This window comes from Triturus cristatus, chromosome 12, assembly GCF_964204655.1.
Source record: "Triturus cristatus chromosome 12, aTriCri1.1, whole genome shotgun sequence".
Classification (NCBI taxonomy): Eukaryota; Metazoa; Chordata; class Amphibia; order Caudata; family Salamandridae; genus Triturus; species Triturus cristatus.
In genome coordinates, this window is record NC_140595.1 from 771,256,776 (window position 1) to 771,282,341 (window position 25,566).

Sequence of the window (25,566 nt, forward strand, 5' to 3'; positions counted from 1 at the left end):
AGGCCTCCCACATTAATAGTACATATATTCACCTTACCCTTTCCCAAAGTAGAGGCTTTCCCACCAGATTCGCTCAGGACCCTTCACAATCTGTGTCTTTTCCTTCACCGTGCTACCCCTTTCCTCAAACTTCCCCTTCCTTTCTCCGTGCTCAATCATTATGTGATGCTCCTTCTTCTTCCACAATATTACTTTTTTTATCATTTTTTGCCCCCCCTTCCTCCCAAGAGCCATCCCACCAACCTCTGCCCCAACCCACTCTCCACCCCACACCCTCCCTAACTTCCCTCCCGCTACCTCCCACTTGATGAGGCTTACCTTAATGGAAGAGATGGTGAAGCACCACCTGGCCTAGCGCTGCATCTGCATCCAGTGCAGATTCCAGACAGTAGTGCTGCATGAAGGTATGAATGGTCCTCCCGCTTGCAGCGCCACAGATCTTTTCCAATTTCACTCACACGAAAAGGGCCGCTGACGTAGCAACCGCTCTGGTAGTTTGTTGGATTTGACATGACAGAACTGTATCGCAGCCAATATCCATCTTGCGGTAGTGGCTTTTGAAGACAGAACTTGAGGCAGCGTTTGACATCCAGCGTATGTAGTGTCTGCTCTGCAGGCATTGATGGTTGTGGAAAAAACAACCAGAGTATAGCAGGCTCATTACTCCTTAGAATCACAGCATCCTCCTTAAATATTTAGAAAGGGTTTCTTAGTGGTGAAGGCCTGGATTTTGCTCACCCTTCTAGCTGAGGTGAGGGCCAGCAGAAGAGCGACTTTCCAAGGTTGGAATTTCAAATCAGCTTTATGAATGGGTTCGAAATGTCTTTTCATGAGTTGTGCAAGGACCACGTTGCGGTTGCATTACGGTGGAGGTGCTCGCACTGAAGGGAAAGTATGGAACAGCTCCTTCATGAATTGTTTGATGAGGCTTGAGGCACAAAGAGAAGTGGCACTGGAAGCTCTTCTGTAGCGTGAGATGGAAGCCAGATGCACCTTAACCGAAGCAAAAGGTAAACCCAATTTTGCCAAGTAAAGAAGATATGGTAAAATCTGTTGCGGGTATACTTGAAATGGCTGCAGACCATTTCATTGGCACCAAAAACAGAACCTTTTCCATTTTAGTTTGTACATCTTGTTGGTGCCCTCCGCCCTAGATTTTGAGAGGATATTTCTACACTCTTGTGAAATGTTCATGTCTCTAAATTCCAAGAATTCAGGAGCCAAGCGTGTAAGTGTACTGACTCTGGATTCAGATGGCGCCCTTGACCGTTGTCCCTTGACAGGAGAGGCGGAAACAGCGGCAGACAGATGAGCCTGGCTTCTGAGAGGTGAAGAAGTTCCAGGAATACAATGTTGCCTGGGCGCTATGGGAATCAGGCTACATCCTTCCTGCTTCATTTTGGTCAGTATCCTGGGAATCAAGGGGATGGGGGGGAAAGGCGTAGGCATATATCCCTGACCACAGCTTCGAAAAGGCATCGCCCTGAGATCCCAGGAGGGGGAACCTGCTGGCATAGGACCGGCATTTGGCGTTGATGTTCGTGGCAAACAGGTTCAGAGCTGGCTTTCCCCATAGAGCAAATACTTCATCCAGCTGGAATTGGTTGAGTTCCCATTCATGGCAATTGTCTGTAGGTCTGCTGAGAGCATCTGTAAACGTGTTGTGTAAACCTGGAACATGCTCAGCCCTGAGAGAAATCCCATGCTCTGTGCCCCAGCTCTACAGTTCTTGCGCTTCCATAGAAAGAGTGAGAGATTTTGTCCCTCCCTGTTTGTTTATGTAGAACATACTGGTCGGGTTGTCCATACGGAGCTGTACATTAGCACCTGCTATTCTCAGCAGGAAGGTCTGTAAAGAGAGGAACATGGCCTTCAACTCCAGGCTGTTGATATGACTTTGTTTTTGAGAATTGGACCATATGCCTTGAATTTGAAGGTCCTCCAAATGACCTCCACAGCCTTCCATTGAGGCATCTGTTGTCAGGATGTAGTCTGGTATGCTTTACAAGAAAGTAAGTCCTTTTGAAAGGTTTGGGGTGTGGTACTACCATTGCATTGCTATCTTCATGGCCTGAGTAATCTGAATGATGTCTTCGAAAGATCCTGACATTTGAAGTAATTGCTTTTGCAATTCTTCCTGCAGAGGTCGCATTTTGAGTCTGGCCAAGGGAACCAGGTCTATCGCTGATGAGCACATCCCTAGTAGCGACTTGTATTTCCTTACTGAAACTGACTTTTTTCTTGAGATGGCCATAGCCAATTGTTATAGATGGGTTTGACGTTCTTCTGACAAGAATGCCTTGCATTGAATTGTGTCCAATCTGGCTCCCAGGAATGGTACTATTTGATTGGGAATAAATGAAGACTTTGTGATGTTGACTGTCAACCCCAGCTTCCTGAACAGCCTAAGACAAGCGTTTGTGGTCCTGGTTGCTTGCTTTGTTGTAGGTGCCTTTAGCAGCCAGATGACCAAGTAGGGGAATACTTGGTGACCTTGAAAACGCAGGGCTGCAGCCACCGGCACCAGGCACTTTGTAAATATCCCTGGGTGCTGACTTGAGGCCGAAAGGAAGAACTTTGGATTGGTAGCGGGCACCAGCCACAGTGAATCTGTTTTTTTCTATGCTTCTGATGAATGGGGATGTGGAAGTATGTGTCTTCCAAATCGAAGGAGGTCATGAAGTCTCCATTGCTGGGACGACGTAAGATCCTGGACAGAGTACCATCCAGAAAGTTTGTTTCCTCAGGAACTTGTTTAACTTTCTGAGATCCAAAATCAGTCTCCATTCCCCTGATTTCTTTATAATCAAGAAATAACCGGAATAGAAACCTTGACCTCTTTGCAGAGTTGGAACTTCCTCAATAGCTCCTTTTGAGAGCATAATGTTTGCTTCTTTGAGCAATAAGTGAAGACTAGAGGGTTGGGCTCCCCTGGGTGGAGTAGTTGGAGGTTTCTCTATGAACTCCAGAGTATGACTGAAGGCAATCAGATCCAGAAGAGAACAGTGCTGAAGGTGGCGCCAGCAGATCCAACACAGGTATCCCAGGTTGGAACCCCAAAGGGTTGTTTACCGTAGCTGATAAGGTGTCGATCACAGATTCGGAAGGCCCCACTGACACTGAGGGAGGTCCCGCCGGTTTGGAGTCAGTCAAGGCCTCACTGACCTCCTTGGGGCCAAGTTGCGCACCAGAGGGAGGCTGAGAATCAAAAATGGCATGGAAGGAGAGATAGTATTCCCTCATCTGAGCCAGAGTTGCCTCCGCGCCAGGAAACACTGTAAGGCGTGTCACAGAGTCTCACTCTGACTCTAGAATCAGAAGAAGGCCGCGGCTCCGACTGCGTACGACGTGACTTACCAGACGACAGCAAGGGCAAAGGACTCCAGGAGCTGGCCCATAAGTGGACCTCAGAGGCAGAAGAGGACCGCGACTGACGAGGGGCCATTGAAAATCACGCCACTAACCACATCATGCAGCGCTCCTGCAATGCTGACAACCGAAGCTGAAGACATGAGCTGCATCGTTTGGAGTCAGGATGCGTACCCAGACACCACAAGCAAATATGATGAGGGTGCAGGGTCAACATCGTAGCTCACAGGACCCCGAAGATATCCAGAACAAAGCACACAGTTTCGTCGACAGCAATGAGGCAGGCCAAAAATGGCCGGAGGTACCGCATTCCGGATCCATGTGGAAGCACAGAAAGAAAGAAACTGACATCTGCAAGTCAAAGGAGGGCTTATATGGACTCTGCTGACGTCACAGCCATTGTCCTTATGGAGTTGCTCAACATCCTCTACCGAGGCACAGAGATACTGCTGTAGAAAAGTTTCCGAATCCAGTCTGGCGCTTGGGGATAATTCAAAGGTAAGGAATCTGGGGCTAGACGTCTCTATCAGATGTACTTCTTGTTGCATAACTATTCTGAACGATTGCTTGGATACATTTATTCGGCAACTTAATTGCCAAAATGGGAGACATCACCGTCCTCACTTATTCTGTATAAGAAAAAACTGGACTAGATTCTTGAATTTGGGGATAGGCTCAAATGCCCCATTAGCGATGTCCAGTATGTCCATAACATACCAGATCTAATATCTACTTGTCTGTGATAATCGCTGTCAAAATGTGTTAACAAGTGAAATTCTTTTCCCGCAGGAGATGACAAAGTAGGAGCTGGATTAGAAGTAGCCAGGGCCTCCACCATGTAAATGTCTGCAGGATGTTTCCTGCTATTTAGAATGACCTCAGCATGCCTCGCGGCATACGGAAGTATTGCACAGTTCTGTCTGTGTGGTTATCAGTAGGAATTCGTCCTCATCCTACTTCACATGCAATTGTGCATTGTGATGCTTGCCAGTGGTAGATGACAGGAAGAAGGGCATTTAAAGGAGAGGGCTCTAACTTTGGATCATGGGGAGGATCAATGTGGTAGTCCTCCTAGAAGTCGTCTTCATCCCCATGGGCTAAGAGCTCATCATATGGGTCCAGCAGATAGTATGGATTGCAACTATATGACAGGAAGTGCACAAATTCCTGTGTGGAGGCTCTGAAAGTGTAAGGGCGTTGGAGGTGGAGAGTACCTCGGAATAGCTCGACAGGTGCTTCTGTGGTGTCTGACCTTGGTGTCAAGGATTCCTCTTTTACTGAATTCTAGACCATCCGTGAGTTTGCTTTCAGTGTCCACCGCAGCTCTGAAGGTGTACGCTCAGTGCAGATCGACGCCCTTGAGTGCTGGCTTGCTCGGTGTTGAGGAGGGTGCTCAAGGCTGGTATGAACCTTCTGTCAGTACTGGACCCAAAGGTCAGTGCCAATTTTGGATTGACTAGGAGCTTGATGCATGACTCTCACAGGAGCAGTGTACTGCCTCGGTTGAGGGCCACTTTTTGGTCAACCTTTTCAAGGCTGTGTTGTGAAAAAATGCTCTGGGCAGGCCCTGGAGGTGCAATGTTGTTCTCAAAGTCTGAGAGTTTGAATGTTGAAGGGCTGGCCCTGAAAATTCAAGGAGTAATAAGTTGGTACCACAGCAGGCATTCCAATGTGATGGCAATATGAGGTGGAGCATTTACTGGTTTACTGTGAACCAAGGTAAGAAGTACAACAGGTCCTGTGACTCAAACCTTCTTTGTGAAAAACTAGTTTCAAACATCTGAGTCCAACACTTTATGGCAGGAGTATGATGGGCATGTACAAATTACAAAAATGCATGCTACACATACATAGCTATTTTTTTAAAGAAATATTCTGATATAACCAATTGCACATGAAGTGATACCAATGGGAATAAGTATAGCCGATCTTAGGGCCAATTTTATGATTTTCAAAAATTTCCACCTTTAAAACCAGTTTCTAGAATACTTTCAACTTGGTGTCCCAAAATAACTTTTACGTAAAAGAGGCGAGACACAACCAGATAGGAAGCAACTCCACAGAGAAAAAAAGAGAGAACGGTCATTTAAGAAGCCAACTACTTCCCAAAACAGTCATACTTTACACCTGGAAAGATTCATTTCTTTTGACAGGATCCTCTTGTAGGGATCACTAGTGAAAATAAGTCTTGCTCTCTAAGAATTCTTGATGGGCAAGAGGATGGGTTGGAGGAATGGTTGTTGCATTGTTTTTTTCCAGCCCATCTGATTTGTGTAAACTGAAAATGACACTTCCATGATGGGGAGAAGCAAAGCGAGAGAGACCCAGCCTACAGCATGTGACATATTAGGAGAAGCCTGTCCTTCACATGATTAAGAGACAGAAATTTAGCACTGGAGGTTATACATGTGTGGTAGGTGAGGGTGATGCACTAGGAAGGGATGTTCATGCTATATGCCTTTGAAAGATCTTTATCTTTAAAGAGATGTCATCTTTTGCAAACAGTTTTTTCCAGTCCTCCCTTTATTGCAAGCATTCCAACCACTTGGCAAGTAAGGAAAGATGAACTTTCATTAATTCCTTCATTCATTCATTGAATGTTATTTTGGTCACTAGCAATCAACCCCAGCAAAAGGAACAGTAGAGAAATCATCTAAAGCATTAGTTCTGCTCTTGCTTTGTACCACAGGTGCCAGGACTCACCTTTTCCTTCTTTGGTTTTGGCTTTGCGGATGGGAGCTGGTTGAGACTCTGCCGCGATGGTGATTGATGCCACTGTGGCCTCAACCTGTTCAGCTACAGCTGCAGCAACTGCAGCCGCAGAGCCTTTCAAAGGATTGTTGGCACTGAATTCTCTCCACTTGGCGCCCAGGATGGTCATCATTTTGGACATTGGGATTTTTGGGTTCTTTTTGGCAATTAGCGGCCTGTTGGCATAAAAACAACATGTATCTAATAGATACGTAATACACTAACAATGAATTATTATCAGTCTGTCATCTCTAAAGTTAAAACAATGCAAATAAAATACAATTTAAACAATAAAAGCCAAATACATTTCAAAATTAGAAGGAAAATAAAGAGTTTGTAGAGACCAAACGTAAAGTATTAAATCTCTCATTCAATTCAGGTTAATGTACCCAATTTCAACAGAGAAAGAAATAGAAACTGTTTCAACCCTGGTTCCTGGACATTTTGGTTTTAGCTCAAAGACGTATTCAGGACAATCAGCATATCTCCTCTAATAGCTATCTAAATTGAATTGCTTGGAGCTTGTAGAAAATGTTGTTGGGAGACAAAGTTGTGGACTTCAGAGTTTAGCCACTGCTCACAAAATATAATACCCATTATTGTTTACTAATTTTTACTGCTCTAAGTAATTGAACATTGTCTCCTATTAGAGTGGGTAACAGTGAAAGTGACATACAAAGGTCATTGCCTCAGTATTTCTGAGGTCTTCCATGCTGAAGCTGATGATCTTTGCGGCAGGACTGTTTTCTCTGATGGGGCTTAGACCTCTGCTGCAGCTCATGTTGAAATGCCTACTACGGTACAGCTGATGAAAACACTGACCATGATACTGTTATTCAGAAGGGCAGTTGGACCAGGGATATTCTTTCTGCCTCTCAAGCATCATTGATTTGAAGGCGACAGTTTCCATCTTCAATGTGTGCGTCACATCATACATGTGAGAAAAGTCAGTATTGTCTGCATATCATTTGGCTTTATCCCCTGAGTGTGAAGCATGGCGAGGAATGCCTGGAGACACCATTATATTATTTGTATAAAGGTATTTGCTTGAAACGAGCATTTCCGTGTTGACCACCCTTAGTCCTTATGCCTCTAGAGAAGTCTTCAGCAAATCTCTGCAATATTTCCCACAGAAAACAGTCACATGTTCCTAATAAAGCTGTAGTGTTCAATACTTCCATTTTAGTGCCTAAAGCACAGATCTTCTTGTCTGCATTCTTAATGCAGGTTCTGATCATGTGGCTCGCCAAGAGTATGCAGTGATTTCTTCAGCCAAGACACACTGCGGATAAGTCCCTTGACTGCATTTACCCACACAGCACTTTAAACTATACTGAACAGCCCAGTTTGTGAGCAGCTGGAGGGGAAAATGGAGGTACAGGGGAAACCTCTATAAAAAAAATAAGTGGAAGCAACGGTGGCATACAAACATAGCAAACACCCTGTTGAAGCAAAAAAGGGGAGGGTCACGGAAAAGGGAGACAGAACACGGACCTTCTTTAGGGGTAATTTGAATCCCGCCCTTTCATGTCCAAGTTGCAGCCCATAACCAAAGTTGCACAGCCTGTTTTAACTGCACCTGTGAGAGTCTGTATCAGACTACAGACTGAGAAGTGTGGACAAGAAAAAACAAGACAGCAGGCTTTTCCATCTATGCACCTAGGATCTGGAACAATATTCCTGTATCTATCAGGACCGCACCAAGGCTGCTCAAATTTAGGAAAGAGTTTAAGACTCACCTCTTTAAAGAACACTACATCCCAATGCATTAACCATCTACAACCCTGCTTTCTTCACCTCTTACTCATTGAATTTATGCTTGTCCTAACCATGTACAGTGCTCTGCTGCGATTTTGACTAGGTTTGGGCTAGAGAAATACCACCTACAGATATATGTAGATTGATGGATTAGATATATATATATGTAGATGGATAGATAGATAGATAGATAGATAGATAGATAGATAGATAGATAGATAGATAGATAGATAGATAGATAGATAGATAGATAGATAGATAGATAGATAGATAGATAGATAGATAGATAGATAGATAGATAGATAGATAGATAGATAGATAGATAGACAGATAGATAGATAGAATATACCATAGACGGAAATGGTTGCTGCATTACAAAGGCAATGATGACATTGAGATCCTAATGGGAAGTTAGATTACCAGTTGGGGGTTGTAAATGTTGACAGCCAGGATGAGGCTGCCTAGCTGCCTTATTTTCAAGAATCAAAATATCTCAGAAGGCAATCACAAAAATATCTGGCATTCATAAGAAGCATGTTACAGTCCCCTTAAAAAACTTAAATGTAATACACAAGTAAGTAATTTAACATATAATCAAACTTTTTTCTGATGGTTTATTCAAGTGGAGCCTGGCTGCACGGCTGTGTGTGAGGACTTGGACAACCTTCCCCTGCAGAAGTGAAAGAATAACTTCCATGCCAGGAAGAGAGCGTTCAGATCCAGGTGATTCATGTGGAACTTTATTCCCTGGGCTGGACACGATCTCTGAGCGTTTACTTCAGGCGGTGAGCATGTTCAGTCAGTTCTCACCCTTATTTAAATGATCAGCTGGCTAAAAGAGATGACCTTTGGGAAGCTTTTCATCTTTGCAAAATTTAGCTTGAGATAAGATTGTCCTTTTGTCCCTACAGTTGCCACCAACGAAGAGCCAGGTGGAGCCACAAAGCTCTAATTTTCAGATGGATGAGATTCAGTACATGGATGTGCGAGCCTCTCACACCACCATGCCTCTCAGATGCCCTCAACCCAAAGTGGGAAGTTATTTGTTGTAATGTTTACACTCTCAAATGGAGGATACAGCGTTCTCAGTGAGATGTCAAGCAGAAAAAGTCTGTCACATGGAACTAGGAGGGACCTTTTGATATATATGAAAAACTGAAGTTGTGAAGTGTTGCACATCAACTGTAGGTGTGTAAAAAGAAATCCAGAGACTAAATCTGTATCAAAAGCAGCCGAGGTGAGAGACTCCCTGTGGGTAAATTGGGTCGGAGGGGGCATCACTACAAAGATCCCCTATTGTAAACAGCCCAGGAGACTGATTGACCAAGTTATCTACCTTTGGTAATGCTCTTTTTGGTTGAGACACTTACAAACAGCAGATTCCTCAGCTTTTGAATATTCCCTGGGCGTCAGACTGGATCCGGCAACTTTTAAGCAGTACCTCTGTTTACCGGCAGGTGGCACCATGTGGCTCCACGCACCATTCTGCTCTAGAAATGACGTGTGCAGCATATGTAAGTGCCATTCCTGCATGCTGTCAGTTGTGCTCAATACGCCCCAGACGCAGAACCCCAATAGTAAATTGGTTGTGACTGGTGTGCAGATTCCTGGACTTGAGATCTTATTCATGGATAGAGCCCAATCACAGAAGGGGGATGATGGGAGGGTGGGTGAGGAATCTGGGGATAGAGTCTCACCAGAAAGCATTACCGAAGGTAAGTATCTTGTTTTTCTCATACAGACGTCCAGGTACAGGTTCCTTATCTTTTGACTATATACCAAAGCAGTACTTACATGAATGGACTCAAACCAGAAAGTCCTGCACGACTGAGTGGGCAAAATGCTCCTCTTGCAGAATCTGGCTGCCCAGACAATAGTGCTTTGTGAACGTATGGAGAGACACCCAAATAGCAGTCTGGTAAATGATCAGGACAGGGACTCCGCATGCCAACTTAGAGTAGCACCTTTCGCTTTGAAAGAATGAGAAAGCAGTCTTTCTAGAGGTTACTTTTTAGCCAGTGCAAACCTGATCTTAATGCAAAGCATAATCCAGCGTGAGATGATTTTCCTCTGCACAACCTTGCCTTTTCTGCTCCAGAGAACCCATCAAATAGATGATCATTCACTCAATGTTTCTTGGTACGATCAATATAAAAGCTTGGAGCTCTCTTGGGGTCAAATGGTGGAGTATCTCCTCCTCCTTAGGGGGAGAAGCGGAACATATAATGCCGGTAAAGAAATGTTTTGATTGATGTTGAACAGCGTCATAACCTAGGCCGAAGGAAGCCAGTGTCCGCAAACCAGCTTGTCTGGGAGAAAGGTGGCATATGGTAGGTTGAGACAAAGAGCCTGAAGCTGGGTGAGATTTCACAAAGGACACCTATGAAGCAGCTCAAAGGGAGTGCACATCAGATATGTCAGGATAAACTTAAGGTCCCACAGTGGCATGACAAAGGACGAGGGAATAAACATATGTTGTAAACTTTTCAAAAACGCATTAGAACTGTAGGCTCAGGAAAATGAGGGCTGCTCCAGCAACTGGAAAAGGGCCAAAAGAGCCAAAAAGTACCCTTTTAGTTCTGCCCAGAGCAAAGCATTGTCAGGCTAGGACAAAGGAAACAAAATAAAAGTCAGATAACTTTGGCTTGAGGCGATCTATCTGCTGAGTACCGCACCAAGCCACAAATATGTCCCAAAGACAGGCTCATTCAGTTTTTGTCGAGGGATGCCTGACTGCCAAGATGACATCAACCACCTCCAGAGGAAGGTGTTCAGCTGTGGAGCTCAATATCCAAGCATGAAGGTGGGTGCTCAAACCTGTCCTGTTGCTACAACAGCAGATCCTCCCTGATGGTAGTGCCATAAGAAAACAGAAATGAATCCCTAGGAGTTCTGCATACCATACTCTCTGTGCCCAATCTGTAGCCACTATCCTGACTTTGGCTTGGCCGATCCTGATCTTCTTGAGAACTCGGGGCAGGAGTGGTATCAGTGGAAAGGCATACCGAAGTCAAGAGTTCCACTCAAGGAGTAACGAGTCTCTGAGTGAGAGACTTCTTAGGAACTCCAACTCGTAGCAGTGCTGAGATTGCGCATTCTCTGTGGTGGGGAACAAATTGAGACATGGTTCTCCCCATTCGCGGAAGAGATCTTACATCACCTCTGCATGTAAGTGCCACTCATGATCCGCTAGACGCCGACAACTAAGCTTGCCCTCCCTAGCATTCAACAATCCTGCCAGGCGATGAACAACCAGTAAAATTCCCTAGTGGCCCACCCATTTCCAGAGGTGGAGGGCCTCCTGGCACTGTGCCCATGATCCCACCCCACCCCCCCGTTTGTAACAGTACCACATGGAGTTGGTATTGTCCATAAGCACCCATACTAGCCTCCCCTTGAAGGATGTAAGGAAGGCTTTTAACTCCAAGTAGATGGCCCTCACCGCCAGAGGCCTTTGATCACCACCTGTCCTGGATAGCTGCACCAACCCAGAAGGCACATATCAGTCACCACTGTCAACTCTGGGTGGTGTACGGAGAGGGGTCTGCAACTGACACAATCGCGTTCCATTAACCACCATAGCAGATCTTTCACAGTCTCCTCCGAGATCTGGATGTGGTCAGAGTGGTCCCTTGATGTTGGGCCCACTGAGACTTCAGATCTCACTGCAGGGACCTCATATGCCACATGGGGTGCTTGACCAGAAGAATGCAGGAGACCTACAGTCCCAGCACCCTCAGAGTTGACCACACCAAAGTCCAGACAGTCCAAATGATTCTGATGAAAGGGAGCATCTGCGAAGGAGAAAGGTATGCCTTCAGCACATTGAGAGTGAACCCCCACAGATGACAGCAGGTTCGCACTGATCTGGAGGTGGTCAGCTACTGCCGGGGGTGAGCCTGCCTTCAACAGCCAGTCGTCGAGGCAGGGGAAGTCTGGGACCCTCGACCTCCGAAGGTGTGCTGCTACCACCGCCATCACTTCCATGAACACCTGAGGAGCACTGGTGAGACCAAAGGAGAGCATAGCAAACTGAAAATGCTTCTGTTCCACCACGAACTGCATGTAGTGCCGATGAGCCTGCAGGACAGGTATATGGAAGTAAGCTTTCAGCAGGTCCAATGCCATCATCCACTCTCCAGTGTCGAGGGCAGACAAGACGTGGGCTAGGGTGAACATCTTGAAATTTTCCTTCCAGAGTAAGGCATTGAGAGGGTGCAGGTCAAAAATGCGATTAAGCCTCCATCCTTCCTTTGGCATCAGAAAGTAGCAGAAATAACACAGCCTACTTCTGGTGTTGTCATCCTCTCATTAGCTACAGTGGCCAAAAGGGCTTGCACTTCCTGCTACAAAGCGGACAGATGGTTCTCCATCAGTCGTTGGAGGGACCGGTGGAAGGTGTGGTGGTGTGGAAAGGAAGGGTTAGGCATATCCCCTCAACATAATTTGAGGGATCTATCTGTTTGGTGTTATGGCCCACTAAGAAACATCGGATCCTTTCTCTCACTGGGAGGCTCCACTAAGGGCACACCCGAAATGGTTTGGCAGGTGGGGCTGCAGGAGGGGCAGTGGACCGGACAGCCCATTGACCTTCACTGCCCGGGCACTGGGCACCTCGTTGAGTTTGGATTGGTTGATAGCATGGGATGTGTCTACCAAAGCCGCAAAAGAAGCAATAGGGCTCATGCGTTGGCAAGGTGGGGCAGATAAGCCCAGGGAGCGAGCCAAGGATCAACTCTCCTTGAAGTGCTTTGGAGTGGAATCTGCCTTGTCCCCAAACGGGCAATTCCCGTCAAAAGGTATGTCCATAAGAGAAGACTGGACATCACATGAAAAGTAAGTTGACCGCAGCCAAGTGCAGAGGCAAATGGCTACACCAGTGCCAGTGGCCCACCCGATGGAATCGGTGGTGTCCAAGCCACAATAATTTGTGAACTTGGCCCCATCACAATTGTCCCTCATAGCCTGGGTGAGGACCAGTTGGAAATCTTCAGGAAAACCTGCAAGGGTTTGAACCACTGGATACCAAAGGGAGTGAAAATACCACCCCAGGAGGCAGCTGGCATTCGATGATCTAAGAGCCAAGTTGGTAGATGAGAAGACTCCCTTTCCAAATATTTTCCCCAGTTTTGACTCCCTGTGGTGGCAGAAGTAGTTGTAGATATTCTTAGGGTTGTCCTGCTTGTAGATGCCTGCAACACCAAGCTTTCAGGCAAGGGTTGCTGAGATAAAAACACAGGGTCACCCAGGGCAGGGAAGTGGAATCTTGCTATCTGGCAGCTGACTTGGGGGCCAAAGCAAGGTTTAGCCTATGCACCCAACAAGGTATCCGTAAGTGTCTTACTGAAAGGCAAGGGGGGCTCAGTGCATGTTTGCCCCAGCTGGAGGACTTCTGTCAGGACATTGGTTGACCTCAAAAGTGGGTAGCTGGAGGACAAGAACTTTTGCCGCCCTGCGGATCACCTTAGCGTAAGAAGCCCTCTTCAGTGGCAGGGTCAGGGGTGAGAGGAAACCCGACTTGGGAGAGGTATCAAGGCCAGTAGCTTCTGGTAGGTCATAATATCAATTCTCTGCATGGCCAATCTCATCACCCAACTTGTATTCCATTCCAGAATGCAGGGTATTTATTCTCCATTGAGGCGGCGGCTGGTCGAGTGGGGAAAGTGGTGCCTTGACAGGTGTGGGTTCATTAGAGCCAGCGATGACTCAGAGTCAAAAAAGTGCAATAGGTACCTGGTCTTCCAGCGTCCAATGCGTCAAGGGCGAATCCATAGGTAGTATTACAGATGGAGACGCTCTCTGCTCTTTGGGGACCAAGGATAGCCTTAGGGAGTCAGGAAGGATCCAAAGAGTTGGAGCATGGCCTCGCAGAACACTTTGATCTGTTTCAGAGTGACGGGCGGCCCTGGAAATTCGGGTTGTGCAGGAACAAGTTGCAGGATAGACTCTGACGTTAACTGACTTCGGGAACGAGATCAAGCTGTATGGTGCTGCCTCGCACCTTCTGAGGAGAAAACGAGTGGCAGCAAGGGCCAAAGTCCCACTTAGATTTCATTTGCTTTTTCTTTGAATTACCTGACAACTTTGATCAAGACAAAGACTGACCTCTGAAATGACTCATGTGGCTTCTGAATCTTGAACGCGACCAGGATTGAACTTTTGTCTTTGATCAGTCTCAACACAAAGTATTTCGGTGATTGGTAGTGTAAAGTTTTGCCATGTATGCCCTTTGGGTTCATCAATGCGCAATCACTGCAGGCCTTAAAGTTCTAACTCGACTACAGGCAGATCTGATAAGGATCTGTCACAGACATTTGTTTGCGATCGTCCATACAGGGTTTAAAACTTGTTGTTTTGGGATTTGACATTTGCCTTGCATACTGAAAAGTTTGGAAGAGGTAAGGGTCTCAAAGAGATAAGAGGTAGCTCAGGATACACGTCTGGTGGCACAGAAAGTAAGGACTTGACTTCAGTGCTCAGGAGTGGCGCTTATATAGGCTGAGGATGTAATTTCCAGTTCAGAACAGGTTCAGAGTTGGAACCACATATCGCCACCCACCGGCATGCAGAGGTATTGTTGAAAAGTTTCTGGATCCAGTCTGAAGCCTGGGTCCAAATTAAAAGGTGAAGAATCTGCAGCTAGAAGTCGCTATCAGAATAAGATGAATGGGCGGTACTGTAATGATACTGCTGGCCTCCAATGGTAAAACAAGATTTACAGCTGGTACTCTTTCTCGATTTGAATATGAAAGTAGGCATCTTGCAAGACTAAAGGTGTTAGTCTATTGACATGATGCATGCCTTATAAAACTGAGCCAGACTCACCATGACATTCTGAAGACAATTTCTGAAATTTTGAGGAAGCCAAAGCAGGGGTTTTGAGAGTCGGACTCCCACTAGAGTGACGTTTTTTCCTTTGGTAATGAGGGTAGGAGTTGGGTTTCCAGAGGGGAGCTTTGCAGAGTTTTTCATTGTAAACTTAAGATTGCCACATTTGCCAGGATATTTGTGATTACAGCACAATCTGATTTTTCTGGCAAATACACTTATGGTAAAAGTTTACTTCCCTACAAAACTCTGCTTGGAGTTAAAAGATTTGAATTCCTGTTCGGGCTAATGTGAGAAATTCGGTTGTTGATTGAGGGAGTGAAACCCTACTCAAGCAACAGCCACAGTTCTTGTAGGGGTTGACCTACAAAAAGGTCACTAAATTAACCTGTGCTTAACCCTCTGATAGCTTGGCACAAAAGCAATCAGGCTTACCTTAGAGACAATGTGTAAAGTATGTATGCAGCACTTAAGCAGTAATAAAGTTAAAACACAACACGAGAAAACCCCCTCACCAATTTAGAAGAACAGAGTAAATTGTTATAAATTATTTCACTCCTAATTGACAAAAATCCAATAAGTAGAACCAGACTTATGAATTTTTAAAGTTTAAAGTGAAAAATAGTCCGACATCTAATAAATATCCTTTTAGAATTTTGAAGTAATGGACCTCAGCGAGTTAGCCATCATCTCATCTGTTGCACATTTTCAAGTACCACTCAATGAAAGATGTAAACAGTGTTTTGGAGTCAAAGGGAAAAACCTTTACTGTGTAGTGAATGTCCCATGAAGGGACAAAATCCAGAGTTATAAATGGCAGCACAGAGTGAGCCATAAACGAGTCATTCAGTAGTATCCATCAAGTTTATGAAATGATTGCCTGTTCTCAATAGAAACAAAAACAACAGAAATAAAGCATGTATGTATAGAACCAGACTGAAGTTCCATAGTTCCATTTGAGTCACAACCACAAAACATAAATCTGTATGCTTAGGCAATAAAAGCAGGATCAGGTCACATTCTGGGGTTTTGAGACATGTACATTTTGGTATATAGTAAGTAGTCCCTCTTCCCAACTTTTCCAAATCTTTTCCCACTGATCTGGGCAGACCCTGTCTCCATATATTTACTCTTCTATGCTCAAACACTAGCCTATTACCCTCCTCTTGGTTTGCATAAAGGGAGTAATATCATTGCCTCATGGTCTAGCAATGTATCTACGTATCACAATCAGCCCCATGTTATAATATATGATACTAAGACTTTACCAGTTCACCTTTCATACCCAGTATCACCATCTCAGTCCACATTTTAAATTGTTCCTCTAAAATCCGTCAATTGGCTCAGCATGACATCTCACACATGTAGATTCGACTGTGAGGCCCATGGATACGATGGAATAAAACCCTATAGTAATAGATCCTGTTTAGGATTTTAAGTGTGATCAATCAGAAAGTCAACTGGATGGCTAACTCACTAGGGTAGGATATGGCTTTTTCCAAGTCTGTTTCATCAAAATCGCCCAAATACACCACTGATTTTTGTCTAATAGTCACAAACAGAGCGGGTAAATTGTTAATGACAGTTCTGTAGATTTCAGATACTGCACCCCGATCTAAGTTGTCCATTAGCCTCCAATCTCCAACAGGGAGTGATCCTGCTGTCCTTACCAGCCTATGGCTTGCCTCATGACAGCAGGTCTCAGCTGCAAATACCAATTGTATTCATTTTTTTAATGCTTTCTTATAGCATAATCTATCCAGTACATGAAATCATGACCGTGTAATGGAGCCTTAAAAGATAACATGCTCATTACATCACCCAGGATAGGCTATTCATGACATGTAATAAGATAACATTGCATATGCTCTATTTACAATTATATATATATGCTGTTTCCAATTCCGGAGTCATTGAAGGACATTGGGTTGACTCTTCAGTCAAACTAAGTGTTGCAACTGATTCTGTTATTTTAAATGAATCCGTATTTGCCCCGTATTCAGCGTGCAATAAGTAGCCTGTTAACAGTACCTGAATGTCCTTGTGTCTCCATGTCAATGCAAGCCTTCTGATCATGTCTCCAACTGTTTCTGGCAGTAAATGAGGTCTGCCAACCAATGAGCCTTGATGGGAATTTTCCCTCTTCCCTAGTTCAGTTACTCTCCTCTTAGCTATCAGAAGCACAATGTGACACATTTTCTTCCGTTCAGCAGTATGTCTTTTACAAGAGTCAACAAGCATATATGGGGAGATAAGCCTATCAATAGTGAAATAATGGTTGATAGGCATTCTAGTAATTTGATACCAGAATTATGATATCCAACAACACTCCTATGGTAGATGGATAAAGTTCGCACCATGCAACTTGCACTGCACACAATGCGCAGTCTCCCGTAGTCCATGTTTGTACAGAGGAGCTGAAGTGTGATAGAACTGATGTTGAAACTTAAAATGAATAATACATAATCTGTTTCTTGGAACTATTGTACCCATATGGACCAGCAGCTCATCCAATTTGCTTCCGTTATTAGTGGGTTCAGAGTCTTATTCCATCTTTCCAGTAAAGGGGGTTTGTGCTATAGGTGCCTCTCCTTGCGTTGAACACTGTAATCAGCCCTTACAGTCTGATGCTGTCAGTAATGGAGATAGGCTCCGAAATGTTGGGATTTCGGAAGGAAATGTCGGGAAGGCTGATATCAAGTCCTTGCTCAGTCTATAATATATGAAGATGTTTAAGGGAGCGTGAGGTCCCAGGCCGGGGATCTCTTTCAGTTCTATAATTTAATTCCAGGTAATATATCTTGCACTGTACATCATTTAGCCTTATCTAATATTATTGGATCAACCTTCACTAGTCATTGAAATTAAGGAGTAGGGCGGCTGGGGAATATGCGGTGTGTATGGCAATTCGAGGTTTCCTGCCTCGCCACTGCTGTGCATTGTACAGTGTTAATCTCTTTCCTAGGTGTTTTAACTTTATGAGTAATTATTACAGTAAGCGGAGTTGGTGCTGAGTTGTCCTATTTAACAGCTATATGCAGAATGTATCTAGGTAGGCAATACCAATATTGTGCAAATTGTTCTTGTGCACATACATAACACAGCTCCTTTTACGGAACTTTAAACCCTTCTTGCTCATATTGCAAAGTGAGTACCTTCCACTTAACTCGGGGCTCTTTTCCCACCCATGCCTGTGTAATTAATAATGATCAAAGAGTATTGAAAAAGTGGTGAGTTGGAGTGATGGGAATGTTAGTAAAAAGTTACCAAAATTTGGGTTACATAATCGGTTGCTTCTAGCTAAAGATAGGGGTAATGCAAACACATCTCCAGATTTGCTCCTCCAATCGAGATATCACCAACCTGTAGTTGTCCTTAATAACCGTATCCATAGCCCTAGAAATGGAAATCCCAAGGTACTTAACTGAACCTTCACACCATTTAAGAGTGTACTCAACATATTTTTAACAGTGCCCAGGGTAAGAGGAAAGATTAGTGATTTACCCAAATTGATAAGCAGTCAACCACATGCTGATTTAGAGGCCCTGAAAAGGCAATAATCCTGTGTGTGAAAGTGAATTGCTCAATAAGGGGGAGCCACAATAGGGAGTGGGCCCTGGCGGCCGGCATAACAGTAGCGGACCCCTTACCTAGGTTACAGACCACCTACTTCTGCCCACGATCCAGCGGAGAAGAAACTGAAGATGGCGGAGCTGGAGTTTTAAGTGGACAAGTCAGGGCTTGTAGGCCACCGCAGGAGGCGGACTGGTACCCTGTGGAGGAGAATGCGGTGAATGGCAGTGCCCACCACGCCCCCTGTTGTTGATCCATCATAGGAAGCCCCCTGAGAACTGCTGGGAGACTGAGGCATCTCGTGTGGTGTGGCCTGAGGTGATAATCACTGGGTCAGGGTGCGATACATCTCCCCTCATTGGAATTACTATAAGAGCTGCAGGGGAGAAGAACTGAGTCTGGCAGGTTGCTGCCCCACCACAAAGGAAGCATCTATTGAAAGTGACACGTTTGGGAGGAATGAAATGAAAGGAAAAATGCTTTTGTATAGCGCGTGGCTACCCGGAGGCATTCCAGCGCGCTGGATAGAGGTGCAGATGGGATTATGGGAATAGCCATGTCTTCAGATGTTTGTGAAATGTCAGGTGGTTAGCTTCCTTGCGGATAAAGAGAGGAAGGGAGTTCCAGAGCTTAGAGGCGTTGTAGGAATTTTTTTTCCCTATGATATGCAGGCAACGATGGGTGCCTGGAATTGTGTTGGGTGAAGGCTGGTATGGCCAGGGCTGGAAATTTCCCAGGAGTGACAGTTTGAGCCAGACTAATTTGTTACGTTTTCTTGTTTATATACATTACGCAATGTTAAAGATGAAAATGGATGACTATGGCCCAAAGCAATGCTGCAATATACACAGTATCTATTGAAATATGTAGGAACCGGTGTGCTCAATTAAAACAGAGACACTAAGTAATCCAAATAGTGTTGATTACAGGGAAAATATCCTATACATAAGATATTCAAGAAATGTCCAGAGCACCACCACAATACAAATAAAAATGAAAGGTCTGTCACTGTAACGGGTTCGTTCAGGTAGATTAAATTGTGATGAGCAAGAGCTGGACACAAATAGACTGATTTTTTCATTCTTTTTTTATTCCATGTTAAAGCACATAAACAACCGACACGTGTTTCGTCGCATTCAACGACTTTTTCAAGGCTTCAAACTAGTAAATGACGATTCATCCATTCAGTATTTGTTAAAATAGACTTTGTAAAACTAGCCAAGTTGTGGCCCCCGGAGACCCGAGGACCAAAAAAGAGGAAGATCTGAAACACAATTGTCGAAAGAACCGTTTCAAAACATGGTAGGAGTCAGATTATATGCTGTCAGGAGCTTGGTAAGTCCAAGCCGCCAAAAAGCTTAGTATAACGAATGTTGACCGCCCACGAATGAACAAGTTACTTACCTTCGGTAACGATATATCTGTAAGAAACATTAATTAATTATAGATTCCTTACCTTAGAATTACCCCCATGCGTCAGACTGGATCTGGAAAGTTTTTCGTCAGCAGTTCCTTTGCGCCGGAAGGTGGCGCCGGTCAGCTCTGTGTCCGTCCTTGGCATTGTGGTCCCCGGGATGACGTTGCGGCAGCTATTTAGATGCTGCCCTCACGCGCTGAAGTCAGTTCTGTACACGACTTTCCACGCCAGAAACACATAGCCATGCAAGCCACTGACCACTGCTGCACAAAACTAGGGCTCTGGAAGGATGTCCTTAACCCTAGAAATCAGTTCACAGAACGGGGAGGATGGGTGGGGCGGTAAGGAATCTATCACTAACTAATGTTTCTTAAAGATATATCGTTACCGAAGGTAAGGAACTTGATCATCTGAAAGAAACACGTTACTTATAGATTCCCTACCTTAGAATAGATACCCCAGCAATACCAACCCCGGAGGTGGGTCTGCGAACCAAGATCACACCAGAAAATCCTGGAGAACAGAACGGCCAAAGAAGCCGTCTCTCCGGACTTGATTGTCAAGGCAGTAGCATTTGGTTCAGGGGTGCAACGAAGCCCACGTAGCTGCCTAACAAATGTAATTCAGAGGAACTCCACGACCCAAAGCAATAGATGCTGCCGTCGCCCTGGTGGAATGAGCGCGCAGCCCCACTGGAGGCTCCTTCTTTGCTACAGAATAACAGGCTTTGATACACAAAATGACCCATCGGGAGATAGTCCGCTTGTGTACGGCCTGACCTTTTTTGGCGTCCACATACCCAACAAAGAGCTGGTCATCCACCCGGAACTGTTTGGTGCGATCCAGATAAAAGGAAAGCGCACGTTTTGGGTCCAGACGGTGGTGCCTCTCCTCCTCTATCAAAGGATGCGGAGGCGGAAAGAAGGTGGGCAAAGTGATCGTCTGCCCGATGTGAAAGGCAGTGACAATCTTGGGCAGGAAGGATGGATGAGTCCTGAGAACCACCTTGTCCGGATGGACAGACAGGAAAGGAGGCTTGGAGGAAAGGGCCTAGAGCTCACTCACCCGTCTGGCAGAAGTGATGGCTACCAGCAAAGCAGTTTTAAGCGTCAGAAGCCTTAAAGGACAGTTGTGAAGGGCTCAAAGGGAGCGCACATTAAAAGAGTGACGACTAGATTCAAGTCCCACTGAGACATAATGAAAGGGTTAGGAGGAAAGAGATGAGTTATGCCTTTCAAGAAACGATTAACAACCAGGGACTTGAAACGAGAAGGCTGATCGGGAAGCCGAAGGAAGGCAGAGATGGCTGAAAGATAGCCTTTAATAGTGCCCAGAGCAGAGCCCTGCTGGGCTAAAGAAAGAAGGAACAAGAGAACCTCAGAAAGAGGGAAAGAAAGGGGATCCACAGCCTTTGCTGTGCACCATGCCACAAACTTGTTCCACCGGCAGGCATATACCATCTTAGTGGAGGGACACTTGGCTGCCAAGATTACATCTCAAACTTCGGGAGGCAGGTCAAAAGACGTCAACTGCCACCGCTCAATCTCCACACAAGGAGGTGGAGGCTGGACAGGTTTGGGTGGAGGACCGTCCCCTGTTGCTGCGACAGAAGATCCTCCCGAAGAGGCAGACGGGTCGGAGGATCGATGGCCATGTTGAGTGGCTCAGGATAACAAACTCTTTGTGCCCAATCTGGAGCTACAAGGATGACTTGGGCCAGGTCGCGCCTGATCTTCTTCAGCACTCTGGGCAGAAGTGGCATAGGCGGAAAGGCGTACAACAGACCGCAACTCCACTCGCAACAATAAGCGAAGCCTTGCGAGTGCAGCCTTGGAAATTCCAACACGCAGATTTGCTGACATTGCGCGTTCTCTTCGGTGGCGAATAGATCTAACCAAGGCTCTTTCCACTGTCGAAAGAGACCTTGCACCACCTGCGAGTGAAAACGCCATACGTGATCCATCATGCACCTACGGCTGAGTTTGTCCGCCCTGGCGTTCGGGGAACCTGCCAGGTGTTGAACCATAAGGGATATGCCCTGATGTTCCAGCCATGTCCAGAGGCGGAGGGCCTCCTGACATAGGGTCCACGACCCCACCCCGCCCTGTTTGTTGCAGTACCACATGGCGGTGGTGTTGTCCATGAACACCTGCATTACTCTTCCCCGGACAGAGGGAAGGAATGCCTTGAGTGCAAGACGAATCGTCTGAAGCTCCAGAAAGTTGATGTGGAGCCCGGACTCCGCCTGAGACCAGAGGCCTCTGATATCTGCCTCTCTCATGTGGCCACCCCATTCCAGATGGGAAACGTCCTTCACCACTGGGTGCTCTGGTTGGGGAAGGGAGAGGGATCTGCCATTCACCCAATCCTGGTTCGTGAGCCACCACTGCAATTGTTGAGCAGTGCCCTCCGAGATCTGAACGCAATCTGACAGATTCACCTGATGATGCGCCCACTGGAACTTCAGGTCTCACTGCAGAGCCTGCATATGCTACCTGGCATGATCAACCTGCAGGAGGCCATGAGGCCCAGCAGCCTCAGGGTCATCCGGACTGAAAACCGGAATAGAGGCTGAAAGATCGAAAGCATAGCCTGAATATCTCAGACTCGCTGTTCGGGAGGATAAACCCGAAACCGCGTCGTGTCCCGAACCGCTCCGATGAAGAGGAGCTTCTGAGAGGGAATCAGGTGTGACTTTGGCACATTGATGGAGAACCCCAGCAAATGCAGGAGGTCAGCCGTAGTCTGGAGGTGGAAGATGACTTATGCTACAAAAAGAAGGGGGGACCGGGAGCGTAATTGGAGATAGGTCCAGTACCCGTGCTCCCTCAGAATCACGTGTATATATTGAGAGGGTAGCTGTTCCTAAAGAGGGTCGTGTGTACTTTCGAAGTGTAGACAGATCGGGTAGAAGGTGGGGAATTTCTCCTTTTGAATATAGTGCCCTCACACACCCTTTCGAGTGTCTTGCTTCATCATGGGGCGTTGCTCCTCGTGGGGGTGGCGCTGCAGTCCCCCACGGGCCCCGCAAGAGGGCTCTTTGTCGGAGATCTTTTGTTCGGAGACGCCGCAGTTGTGCATGGGGGTGTGTGGGCCTATCTAAAAGGTGGTGAGTGGTGTGTTTAAAAATTACTGGATAAAGTATTTGACCTTTATTCGCAACTCTACCTAGTAAAGGTTAAAATGGTGATCCTGGAGCTCCTCTTGGAAAAGAAAATAAAGAGGGCAGATGTGATGATTATTGCTGCTCTCAGGAAAGTGCATGTGAGTCCTAATAAAAATTGGTCAACATGTTTCGCGCTTCAAGGTGGGTCCTTAAGGGATCCCGATGCGCTTCGTCAGGACCGAACTATAAGTGGATGAAACAATAGTGCATAAAGGGGAACAGGTCTCAAAAGAGGGTTCTGTGTTGTAAACCTGTGATACCTCAATAATAGGTAAATGCAGCGTCCACGCGCTGGTAGGTAGTCCTTCTTGTATGGATAACCTTTACCCAACCTAGATGGGGTATAAATACACAAAGAAAGAAAGACACACAAATGGATAGGGGAGAGAGAGAAAAATAAAACATAACATCTGGTAAACAGGATCTATTGTGATCGCACTGTAACCCAGCACAAGCAGTAAAGTAAAAACCATGCTTCACAATGATTGCATGCAGGTACAGGTAACTAGTGTTGGAAACGTATTTAACATCATGCTCGGGACTGCTATGGTGGGGTGCGAGTAAAATTGGGTCTATTAGCAATACTCGAGTGCCACCAATGAGTATTCAACAACCTGTGTAAAAAAACTAATAACGGTCATGACGTGAGCTTGGAATGGTATTGATTGTGAGGTTCTTTTCCAAGTGCAGAGCTACATGATTCAGCCTACCCTGCAAGTATAGGGAATGGGCTCCATCAGCAGCGCGGAGTAGGCAAAAAGAGAAACTGGATAAAGGAAACAAAGATTATCAAAGGTGTTGCTAAACTGTCATCAGAAGCAGAGCGCATGAGCTCACCTCATTAGATTCGAGTGAATACTCACGGGTGCTCTTTCGCCAAGGGTGAAGTGACCTACCCCTCCTCCGAACAACGCTGGGATGGACGGAGGAAGCTTCGAAACCCCGTTTATAAGTACGTTAATTCGTGGTTGTTAGTTCCGGGTGGGGGCGGTCCCGGGACACTGAGTGATGACGTCATGACGTAGCGTCATGGGTAGTCAAGGTGATTCTGGGTTCCGTCAGACCTTATTGGTCGTTATGTGATTTTCCAGTCCTGGTAACCATGGGGATTGTTCATGACGTGGTATTACTGAACATTCGGTTGTTATAGAGACCGGGGGTGTGTCTGGCGGGGAGGTCTGATTGCACACATCGTGGGACATCAAAAAAAGTACCCGGCATGTTCATGACGAGGTATTACTAAACATTCGGTTGTTGTAGAGACCGGGGGTTTGTGTCTAGCAGGGAGATCTGATTGCCCACGTCGCGGGACATCAAAAAAGTTCCCGGCATGTGAGTGAGGCTAAGTAAAATCTGTATGGTGTCTTTTTTAAAAAAATAGGGGGGGAGTTTGTGATTACGCCATGTAGCTTATAAAACAGAGTAGTGTGGAATCCTCTCATATGAACCGTGTTGGGGATCATAAATGGTTTATCATCTGTAGTTTCTGAATAAAGCATTGACTGTTTTCAAACATGGTTTGGGTCATTAAGGATCGTGATTGTCTCTACAATTAGAACAATATATCAAGGTATGGATCCTTATAAGATGTGCGGAAAGGAATGAAGATGTCATATTAGCTCGACCCATGGAATTTCATCATTCAAGCCCCTGGTGTCACATCCCAATCTGTGGACCCATCGTTGCTCCTGTCTGAACAGAGTACGTTTTGTCCAGTTAGGATTGGAGACAATGATGGTCCATCTTAAGCTATTCGCTGTGTGTCCTTGTTCTGCGAAATGTGTCAATAATTTCGTGTTTGTTTTGCCTCGTCTTATGGTACTTTTGTGCTCCCCTATACGAATCTTCACTGCTCTTGTGGTCATACCCACATATCTCATGTTGCAAGGGCAGACGATGGTATAGACACAGTTGGTCGTGTTGCAATTCGTGTGTCTTGTTTGGCGCCAAGGTGTCTCAAGGCCCAAATCGATTTCTTTTGAAACCACGGTCTCTGCACATGTGGAACAGGAGCCACATGGATAATGGCCTACTACTGGTGGTAAAGACCAGAGTGTTGATTGTGGTGTAGTTTGTGGTTTTGGCCTAGTGTGTACCAGGTGGTCTCAAGTTCTGCGTTCGTCTAAATGCGAACAAAGGTGGTGGGCCAGGGTCAAATGATCCTGAATTCAGTATAGACCAATGTTTTTTGATGGCCTTTCGTACATTGTTGGAAGTGGGAGTGAAGGTTGTTACACAAGTAATAGTGTCTAATGCAGGTTTTTCTTTTATTTCAAGAAGAGATTCCCTGGGGCTGTTCCTGGCTCTCTTATGAGCTTGGCGGATAATGTTTTTAGGGTATTGTCGTTGAGCCAGATTGTTACTGAGAAGATCAGACTGTAGCTCAAATTCCTTTCTGGTGTCACAATTCCTCCACAGGCGTAGGAATTGGCCAACTGGAAGGTTATTTCTGAGTGCTCTAGGGTGGTGACTGTCATAGAGCAGGAGATTGTTCCTGTCTGTCGGCTTCTTGTAGTTGGTCGTGTGTAGGCAACCATTCTCCAATGATATAAGGAGATCCAGAAAGGGAATTTTTTGGCGTGATCTTGTGCTGGTAAATTTCAAATAAGGGTTGAGAGTGTTAACCCAATTGCAAAATTCCATGCACTGTTCTGAAATTCCATGGGTCGAGCTAATATGACATCTTCATTCCTTTCCGCACATC

General features: G+C 45.6%; 1 protein-coding gene across 7 annotated transcripts in view; it reads right to left on the reverse strand.

Annotated features, from left to right (window-relative positions):
* CHD3 (chromodomain helicase DNA binding protein 3) overlaps positions 1-25,566 on the reverse strand; it is a 1,560,957-nt gene that overhangs the window by 1,203,795 nt on the left and 331,596 nt on the right. For all 7 annotated transcript variants that reach the window (XM_085639027.1, XM_085639025.1, XM_085639026.1 and 4 more), the window contains exon 5: positions 6,073-6,296. In XM_085639027.1, the coding sequence (XP_085495153.1) occupies positions 6,073-6,296 (224 nt within the window). The remainder of the gene's footprint in view (positions 1-6,072; positions 6,297-25,566) is intronic.